Source organism: Parambassis ranga, chromosome 22 (genome assembly GCF_900634625.1).
Source record: "Parambassis ranga chromosome 22, fParRan2.1, whole genome shotgun sequence".
Classification (NCBI taxonomy): Eukaryota; Metazoa; Chordata; class Actinopteri; family Ambassidae; genus Parambassis; species Parambassis ranga.
In genome coordinates, this window is record NC_041042.1 from 15,632,977 (window position 1) to 15,643,865 (window position 10,889).

Sequence of the window (10,889 nt, forward strand, 5' to 3'; positions counted from 1 at the left end):
ATGTTTTGTTGCATGCCTGGCTGTATATCTGCGGAAAGCCTCCCCTCATAGAAATGAAGCCTTTTAAAGTGGGTTGTGCCTTTGTTCTTCTTCCTCTTCCTCTTCTAAACATGCAAACCCATCATCAACAGTAGAGAGCACTGTGTGTGTGCTTGAGACATTTTAAGTATTATAAAATGAAATAAGTAAATATTGTAGACGGAAAAGATAAGATAAGATAAAACTTTATTAATCCTGAAGGAGATTCTTGTGCCAGAGGACAGCATCCATCCAGGGACCTCAGGGTCTTAAATATTAATTGTAAAATGTTGTCTTAATAAAGGTCTTTGTCTATTTGCATTCACATCTATCTTCACATTTACTCCACTCCCAGGGTTTCCTATGATTTCTAACATGTATCCAAGATACTACAGAGGTCCATCTGACTGCTTGTACCAGAAGATTGGATCAGAGTTGTTTATACTGTGTGAGCAGTAGATTTAGGCAGTTTATCCCGGGGCTTTGTAGATGTTAGCAGGTTTTTTTGTGGACTTTCAGCTGATCATGCATTTTTTTCAAAGGAGTGTAACGTAAAATCTAGATTTTGTTGGAACATTTGATTATGTAAACCATAATGAAGCTAAAAATAATGCTCAGAAATAAGAAAAGGATCATTTTGTTTATTGAACACATAATAATCTAATCGTTTTTGTACTGATTATCTCCAGCCTCCAGCTGGGTGGTGTTATTGTTGTTCTTCCTCTTCTAAACATTATAATCAGATCCCCACTATCACCTAATGAGTGGAAGGAGTGCAGGTGGCAGTCTGAGTGAGCTGTAATCCAGAGATATGGAGGTTTTTGTATTGAGGAGCAGTGATCTGCAGCACTGTGGTGACTAGCAGCACAGAAGTACACTGCACTGCTGTTCAGGCTGACATCTTCAATTGTTAATGTGCAGTTCTGATCTTTATTCGCACTCCCTTCAATCTTCACATTCATTCCACTCTCAGGGTTTCCCATGGCCACAACCATGTTTCCAAGAAACTGCAGATGTCCGTCTGACTGCTTGTACCAGTAGATTCGGTTGTAGCTGTCTATACTGTGTGAGCAGTAGATTTTGGCTGTTCCTCCAGGTGTTTTGTAGATGTCAGCAGGTTTCTGGTGGACATTGTCACTGAGAGAGGAACCTATAGAAAAAAAAAAACATCATCAACTTAAAGGAGTGTAACAAAATCTAGATTTTGTTGGAAAATGTGATTACCTGAAACCACAATGGATTTAAAAATGATGCAGAGAAATAAAAACAAGACCATTGTGTTGGAATGGTTGGTGATCATCTCCAACCTTCTGAGTTAACCCTCCCATGCCAGCAGACATTAAATCATCAGCAGGGTGGTGTCATTGTTGTTCCTCCTCCTCCTCTTTGACATTATAATCAGATCACCACTGCCACCTAACGAGTGGAAGGAGTGCAGGTGGCAGTCTGAGTGAGCTGTAATCCAGAGATATGGAGGTTTTTGTATTGAGAACCACTGATCTGCAGCACTGTGGTGACTAGCAGCACAGAAATACACTGCATTGCTGTTCAGGCTGACATCTTCAATTGTTAATGTGCAGTTCTGATCTTTATTTGCATTCCCTTCAATCTGCACATTCACTCCACTCTCAGGGTTTCCAAGCGTTGCCAATATGTATCCAAGAAACTGCAGATGTCCGTCTGACTGCTTGTACCAGAAGATTCGGTCATAGCTGTCTATACTGTGTGAGCAGTAGATTCTGGCATTTCCTCCAGGTGTTTTGTAGATGTCAGCAGGTCTTTGGTGGACGTTGTCACTGAGAGAGGAACCTGTGGAAAAAAATACACCATGAGCAAAACACAGTGTAACATAAACCCTGGATTTTGTTGGAAAACATGCTTACCAGAAATCAGAATGGAGTTAAAAATGAAGCTTAGAAATAAGAGAAAGTTCATTTTGTGTCCTGATATTTGGTTACATATTATAATCTATGGATCCCTTCAGTGCGTCTGCATTTGTACTGATCATCCCCCACACACCTAAAAGATGGGTGGTGTCACCTTTGATCCTCCTCCTCTTTGACATTATAATCAGATCACCACTGCCACCTAAAGAGTGGAGGGAGTGCAGGTGGCAGTCTGAGTGAGCTGTAATCCAGAGATATGGAGGTTTTTGAATTGAGAACCACTGATCTGCAGCGCTGTGGTAACTAGCAGCACAGAAGTACACTGCACTGCTGTTCAGGTTGACTTTTTCAATTGTTAGTGAGCAGTTATTGTCTTTATTGGCGTTCCCGTCTAACTTGACCTCCACTCCAGTCTCAGGAAAAGGACTTTTTGCAAAGATGTATCCCAGGAACTGTAGCTGTCTGTCTGACTGCTTGTACCAGAGGATTCGATCGTAGTCATCTATGCTGTGGGAACAGTAGATTGTAGCAGTTTCTCCTTGATTTCTGTGCATGTCAGCTGGAGTCTGATGGATTTTGTCACTGAGTGAGGCACCTGTGTAAAAAGCATCAACAAAAATAAACAGATAATATATTTAGGGATTAGCAGATTTAAAAATGTGACACAAATCTTCAATTCTCTTACCTGAAATCAGCATGATATTAAAAGTTACACAGACGGTGATTATGATATGTTTCATTGTTATCATTCTTACTGCTGCTGTTGTGTTTGCACAACTATGCCGTTCTACTGATTATTTGCATATCGTTTCCCGTCAAGTGGGTGGTGCCATAATACTCCTATCATAAACAACCAATCACATTCTATTCTACACGGTGCACACTTCCTGTAGTTAAATATCTTGTGAGTACTAAAACTTGTTGTCAGCTGGGCTATAAATGCATTGAGACTGCATCTTATAGTATTCTATAAAATGCACATAAACTTTGATAGTATTGGTTTGACAGATGTGCTGTAGTTTTACATTGCTGTAAAAAAATGGACACTGTTTCAAATACTAGAGCTCCCTCTGTTGTCTGCCTAAGAGATGTTACAACACAGATATGATGAGCTGAATGTGGGAGTGTCACTTTATTGTGGTTGTTCTTCAGCTCCATGTACAGTGGAGCTGATAACAGTACACAGAGGTTTTTGTTCAGCTCTCACATGAGTCTGTATCACTGTGTTGACTCACAGCACAGAAATACACTCCGCTGTCTTCAGGCTGCAGATTCTTCACAGTCAGAGATCCAGTCTGAGCATCAGTCTTTGTTGCTGGAAATTTCTCCTGACTGAATCCACTCTCGTAGCTGTGTGGAGGAGTTGTAGTTGTGAAAACAATTTGCCTCATGTTCTTCCCTGGCAGCTGTTGGTACCAGTACATCTGGAAGTAGCCAGCATCTTTGGTGTGACTGCAGTTCATGGTGGCAGACTGACCGCTGTTCATCCACAGCATGGAGGACTGAGTGACATCATTCCCATAAGTCTGACCTGTGTGCATATTAGTTATGGTTAATAAAGAGAGATAAAAGCTGTCATCTGTAAATGAATTAAGAAATGTGTTCTTCACCTTTCATCCAAAGCAGACATATTAAAAAGCTGAGGCGGCCATGTTTGTCATGAACAAACTGTGGTGTATTCACAGAGATATAAAGAGCTGCAGGTGGGAGTGTCTGATCTGCTGCATTCACGTGATGAGTCAAACCACTATTTGTGGTACTTGACATCCCCCTACAGTACATGATAGAAGAGGAGCGGTGTGCCAACAGCATGCTGGAGGTTTTTGTTCAGGTGTTTAGTCTCTCTGCATCACTGTGCTCACTGACAGCACAGAAATACACTCCTCTGTCTCCTGGCTCCAGATTCTTCACCGTCAGTGTCCCACTATAAACATCAGGCTTTGTGGTGTTAAATTTTTCACTTCTGAAATCTGGTTCAAAGTCTGGTTTTCCATATGCGCTTGTGTAAACTATTTGCCTCATAGCTTCTCCAGGCAGCTGTCTGTACCAGTACATCTGGTCATAACTGATAGTCATGGTGTGGCTGCAGTCTATTGTGACAGAGTCACTCATGTTCTTCAAAAGCACGTTGGGCTGTTTGACATTATTCCCATAAGTCAGACCTGTGTACAACAGTAAAAGTTTCAGTTAGGTAATTAAATCCAAAATCATGTACTTTATGTACTTTTATTTTAAAACAAATTACCTGATGTCCACAGCAAAAACACCGACAGTGTGATGATAATATCCATGCTGCAGCCAGAATCTCAGAGGCATGATGATCAACAGGCAGGGGCGTCACTGCATTAAAACTGTCACTCTAAGTGAAGATGGAAAACTAGAAACCTGAAGCCCCGCCTCTTCTGCTGAAACACTTTAGGCACATATATATGAAAAACCTACAGCAGACAGCAAAGCTGTGATTTTATCACTCCACTAAATAGCCTTTTGAAATTAGCCGACATGGCACAATTCAAATAAAACATATTTCTTAATAAATGTTGTTCTTGGGCCCCTTATCGATCATCATTACCATGGCAACCATGTCATCAAAATGTTTAGTACTAGATAAAAAGGACGACAAATCTCCACATTTGTTACTGGTTCAAAGTCCGGTTCTCATGCAGCTGTGTGCACGATTTGCCTCATAGCTTCTCCAGTCTGTACCAGTACATCTGGTGATATGCAGCATCTCTGGTGTGACTGCAGTTGATGGTGGCAGAATGAAAACTGTTCATCCACAGCAGAGGAGTCTGGCTGACATCACTGCCATCTGTTAGACCTGCAGGAGGATATTTTTTTTATTTGTGTGATGTTACAACACAGATATGAAGAGCTGCAGGTGGGAGTGTCTGATCTGCTGCATTGAGGTGATGAGTCAAACCACTATTTGTGGTACTTGACATCCCCCTACAGTACATGATAGAGGAGGAGAGGTGTGCCAACAGCATGCTGGAGGTTTTTGTTCAGGTGTTTAGTCTATCTGCATCACTGTGCTCTCTGACAGCACAGAAATACACTCCTCTGTCTCCTGGCTCCAGATTCTTCACTGTCAGTGTCCCACTATAAACGTCAGGCTTTGTGGTGTTAAATTTTTCACTTCTGAAATCTGGTTCAAAGTCTGGTTTTCCATATGCACTCGTGTACACTATTTGCCTCATAGCTTCTCCAGGCAGCTGTCTGTACCAGTACATCTGGTGATATGCAGCATCTCTGGTGTGACTGCAGTTGATGGTGGCAGACTGGCCCCTGTCCATCCACAGCAGAGGAGTCTGGCTGACATCACTGCCATCTGTTAGACCTGCAGGGAAAGTTAAATATTTAGAATCTAAACAAGAATCCAATCAGAGATAATATATCCTCTGTCAGTGCAGAATCTTTTCCACCTCTAAAACAGAGCAGAGCTGCAAAGAGTCTGATGAGAGCAGCTGTGATCCTCATGGTGTTCTGACTCTGTGTGATGTTACAACACAGATATGACGAGCTGAATGTGGGAGTGTCACTTTATTGTGGTTGTTCTTGAGCTCCATGTACAGTGGAGCTGATAACAGTACACAGAGGTTTTTGTTCAGCTCTCACATGAGTCTGTATCACTGTGTTGACTCACAGCACAGAAATACACTCCGCTGTCTTCAGGCTGCAGATTCTTCACAGTCAGAGATCCAGTCTGAACATCAGTCTTTGTTGCTGGAAATTTATCCTGACTGAATCCACTCTCGTAGCTGTGTGGAGGAGTTGTAGTTGTGAAAACAATTTGCCTCATGTTCTTCCCTGGCAGCTGTTGGTACCAGTACATCTGGTAGTAGCTAGCACCCATGGTGTGGCTGCAGTCTATTGTTGCAGAGTCACTCTTGTTCTTCCACAGCATGGTGCGCTGTTTGACATCATTCCCATAAGTCTGACCTGTGTTCAGTAACAGTAACATTTACAGTGAGTTAATTAAATCCAAGATCATGTAATTTGTGTATTTATTTTAAAGGAAATTACCTGAAGTCCACAGCAAAAACACAGACAGTGTGAGGATAACATCCATGCTCCAGTTAAACTGCAAGAATCACACTCAGGGGCATGAGGACCTACAGACAGGTGCGTCACTGCATTATAGCTGTCGCTCTAAGTGCAGTTGGAAAACTAGAAACTTGAAGCCCCGCCTCTTCCGCTGGACCACCATGGTCACATCTATAAAACAAAACAAAAAAAGTACAGTAGACAGCAAAACTGCAACTTTGTCACTCCAGAAATTGTCCTTTCACATAAACCAACATGGCACAATTCATATAAGAACCATTTCTCAATAAATGTTTTCATAGGCCCTTATAGATCATCATTACCATGACAACCATGTCATCAAAATGTTTAATACTAGATAAAAGGGATGACAAATATCTGTGTTTTGAAATCTGGTCCAATGTCTTGTTCTCCATATGTAGTTTGTGCACTATTTGCCTCAAAATTTCTCTAGCCACCTGGACGTACCAGTAGATCTGGCGATATGCAGCTCATGGTGACAGACTAACCACTGTTCATCCACACCAGAGGAGTCTGAGTGACATCGTTGCTGTCAGTGAGACATGTGTGCATATTAGTTAGGGGTTAAGAGTAAGAGAGAAAATCTTAAGTTTTTAAATGAATAAAACAATGTGTTCTTCACCTTTCATCCAAAGCAGACCTATTGAAAAGCTGAGGCGGCCATGTTTGACAGTGTCCATGTTCTGTCAGTCATGAACAAACTGTGGTGTATTCACAGAGATATAAAGAGCTGCAGGGGGGAGTGTCTGATCTGCTGCATTCACGTGATGAGTCAAACCACTATTTGTGGTACTTGACATCCCCCTACAGTACATGATAGAAGAGGAGAGGTGTGCCAACAGCATGCTGGAGGTTTTTGTTCAGGTGTTTAGTCTATCTGTATCACTGTGCTCTCTGACAGCACAGAAATACACTCCTCTGTCTCCTGGCTCCAGATTCTTCACCGTCAGTGTCCCACTATAAACGTCAGGCTTTGTGGTGTTAAATTTTTCACTTCTGAAATCTGGTTCAAAGTCTGGTTCAGTTTTAGGGATTGTGTACACTATTTGCCTCATAGCTTCTCCAGGCAGCTGTCTGTACCAGTACATCTGGAAATATGTAGCAGCCATGGTGTGGCTGCAGTCTATTGTTGCAGAGTCACTCATGTTCTTCCACAGCATGGTGCGCTGCTTGACATCATTCCCATAAGTCTGACCTGTGTTCAACAGTAACATTTACAGTGAGTTAATTATTATTATTTTGTGTGTATTCATTTATATATATTTATTTATTTATGTAAGGAAATTACCTGAAGTCCACAGCAGAAGCACTGACAGTGTGAGGATAACATCCATACTGCAGTTAAACTGCAAGAATCACACTCAGAGGATCTACAGGCAGTGTTGTCACTCTAAGTGTAGGTAGAAAATGACAAAGGTGAAGCCCCGCCTGTTCCGGTGGACCCACATGGGACCATGTTTCACAAAAAAAACTAAAAAAACTGCAACTTTGTTGTACCACAAAATGATCTTTTAAAACAGCACAACATGCCACAATTCAATTAAATCAGAAAGTGAGACTTGTCTGAAGACTTTGTGTCTGAAGTTGTTGGGCCTCTTGTCAGTAACCTGACAACCACTAAAATGTGTTGCACCAGATACAATGGCCAACAAAAGTCCACATTTCTATGTTTTTGACTCTGAAGCAGACACTACTAACACTATAAAAGAAAGATGTTTTTACTGATGAAGTCTGATTCTGGAAGCAGAAGCGTATTTCTGTCTGGCATCATCACAAATGTTGTTCCTAGCAGCTGTCAGCCTCCTCTGTGACCTTAGAGGGGGTCAAACTGTGTCACAGTCACATGTTCAAAGATTAGGCTGTTGGGCTGGCTGCAGGTGTCAGCAGAAAGATAAAAGATAAGTTTTTGTATTGACTGTAGAGGATCCTGTAGTACTGTGCTGACTGACGGCGCAGTAATAAACCGCACTGTCACTCAGTGAGACATTGGAAATGGTCAGGTTTGAACGTCCAGCACCTTGACCTCCCAATGTGATTTTTTCCTTCATGTCGTTTTCAGTGAACGGGAATTGGCGGTTCAGATACCCCAGATACTGCAGAGCTTCGTGCTGGTGCTGTTTGTACCAGAGGGTTCTGTCATTATTCGGTATGCTGTGTGAGCACTCACTGACGGCAGATTCACCAATGTTCTTAATGATGAAGGGTGTTTGGAGGACGGTGAAGGTTTTAGAAGCACCTGTGAAAGGAAAAAAAAAAAGATTGGTTCATAAAATACTGAAATTATTATTTGTGTGTGAAAATGTTCTCACCGTTATTTACTGGCAGAAAAAGAAAACCCAGTACGAAGATTATGTTAAACATATTTAAAAGAGCCTTTCTTTTCCATTCAAGAGTTTAGTAACATACTACAGACATCAGAGCTCCGCATTCACTTTATCAGCAGGAAGTTCTCTCTGCACATGTGCATTACAGTTCATCTGCTGAGCTTTGTCTCCCCCTGCAGGTGAGGAATATACTTAGATGTATATGGATGTACATGTGTGTTTATATTCATGATTAATCTATATAAATCATTATTATTATAGTATAATATTATTGATGTGTGGGTATTAAATCAATTCCAGCATAATAGTCAAATACTACTGTATCTTTTTTACATATGTGTGTTTCAGCATCGACCTCAGAGGTCCAACATTAATCTGACTCCACTACTCATGAGAAATTACATGAGCGATATCCTAAGACATTTGATAAAAACCTCAAAGGCTGCAGGTGTTCTTGTCTTTGTGCAGACGGATAGAAGAGGGTTTTTGTATTGACTTCTGAGGAGTTTGCCTCACTGTGTCTCTTGGCTGCACAGAAATACACAGCACTGTCACTTAATGTAAGATCAGAAACTGTGAGGCTCGAATGTTTGCGGCCATCTCCGTCAAAGCTGATTTTGTTCCTCACATCCTCTTCAGGATTTATGAATTGCAGATTTAGAAATCCCAGCAGCTTCAGAGTTTTGTCTTCATCTTGTTTGTACCACAGAATGACTTCATGAAATGTTATGTTGTGTGAACATTTGATCTCGCTGTTGACTGACTCTCCGATCCCCTTCACGATGATAGGAGGTGTTTGCTCAACATGTTTGTCATCAGAGGCACCTGTGGACAAAACGAGACAAGATTTTAAAAAAAGTCTTTTTTAATTTCACCTTGTTGTTAATGTTGCTGCTTTTCTCACCTTTATTTCCTAGCAGAAGGAAACAAAATAAAAAGACCATAAACATCATGTCAGATATGGGAGTCTGCAGCCAGGTGTCCGTACAGGTCCTGTCACACGAGGATGCTTCAGTGCTGTGATATGATGGCTGGTGGAGGTGTCGTCTTTGCTGAAGCTACCAGTGAAAAGCACTGCTTTGGTTATTGAAGTTTGTTCTCATTTCATTCGCTAAGGTTTGTCTCCCCCTACTGGAGTGATAAATACTTCAGAACACTTTAATGATTTTGTAGGTTGTAGTGTTTGTCTCGATATAATAGAATGGCTCTCTTCCATTGATGGTGGGATAGACTCCAGCCTCTACACGACCCTATACAGGCTGAAGCGGCTGGATGGGTAATGGTTTAATAGCAGAAACAAGCTAACGGAACCTCTTTGATTGTGTGTATCAATCAGAAGGAAGCACTTAACTGTCACCATTGCAGGTGGGAGTGTTGTGTATTGTGTAGTGTGTACCACAGCAGAGGAGCGTTGGGTTTTTGTTCATCTATTAGGAGCGTCTGTATCACTGTGAGCACTCACAGCACAGAAATACAGGCCTTTGTCTTCTGGCAGCAGATTCTTCACTGTGAACGACCCGCTCAGAGCGTTGGGTTTGGTGGCTGCAAATTTATCTGTGCTGAAGTTTCCAAACTCATGATCATCTATACCTACTGTCGTGAACACAATTAGTTTCATGGTTTCTCCGGGCCGCTGTCTGTACCAGTACATCTGGAAATAGGTGCTATCCTTGGTGTGGCTGCAGTCTATGGTTGCTGTGTCTCCCTTGTTTTCCACAGTATGAGCGGCTGTTTGACATCAGTCCCACCAGTGAGACCTGTGCATATAACAGCAGAAAGTTACAGCAAAAACGTTTTAGAAAAATAATTTGATGTTTGATTGGTCTGTAAATTACCTGAAGCCCACAGTAAAGACACCAGTAATCTGAGGACGCCTTGTTTGATGATGATATTCATCTTCTGTTGGACACAGTCGTGTGTATTTACAGAGATGTGAAGAGCTATATGAGAGTGTGACTGCAGGATGTGTGATCTGCCCTCTCACAATGGGTATGATGACTCCAGGGGTCCCCCTACAGTCCATCAGCAGATACAACTGACATCCAATGTGATGTTAATCCTTTAATTCATTATTATTATTAGAATTGGAACTGGATTGCCAGGTTATTGACTTCTTCTGGTGCACTGTGACGTTGGTGTAAAAGGACTCTTGTTGAATTGATTAGTTGATCAACTGGTGATGTAGTTTGATTAACATGTCTTATAGAGTTTGGTCCAGCAGATGGAGCTGTTAAATTTTTCATGGAAACAGATCTGTTCAATTAAAATCTTTAAATGTAGTCAGACCTTTGAAGACTTCTGTTTCCTAAGAATAAAATAAGCTAATAATAAATAAACAAGTGAGGAAAATATCCTTAAAGCTTAGGCTGTGTATCGTCAATGATTAACTGCTGACTTTAATGTCCAGTAGTTTATATTTAAATGTAACTCTGCCCTCTGCTGTTTGAAAACCCAAACCCATTATCTGATCTGCTGTGTTATCTGCCTCGGCTGCACCTGTAAATCACCCCGTATGATGTTGGATTAAATATTTACTTTCAGCACTTTGGCTCGGTTTTCACAGTGTACACAGTTCTGAGATGCTGGAGATCTC

The 10,889-nt window shown here is 41.4% G+C and overlaps 2 gene segments (V, D, J or C); both read right to left on the minus strand.

Annotated features, from left to right (window-relative positions):
• Positions 1-3,100: 3,100 nt before the first annotated feature.
• Positions 3,101-6,656, minus strand: LOC114427823 (T cell receptor beta variable 29-1-like). The segment is given in 2 exon segments: positions 3,101-3,435; positions 6,595-6,656. Coding segments are annotated over 2 exon segments (393 nt in total).
• LOC114427037 (T cell receptor beta variable 29-1-like) lies at positions 5,374-5,997 on the minus strand. The segment is given in 2 exon segments: positions 5,374-5,846; positions 5,931-5,997. Coding segments are annotated over 2 exon segments (381 nt in total).
• Positions 6,657-10,889: the final 4,233 nt, after the last annotated feature.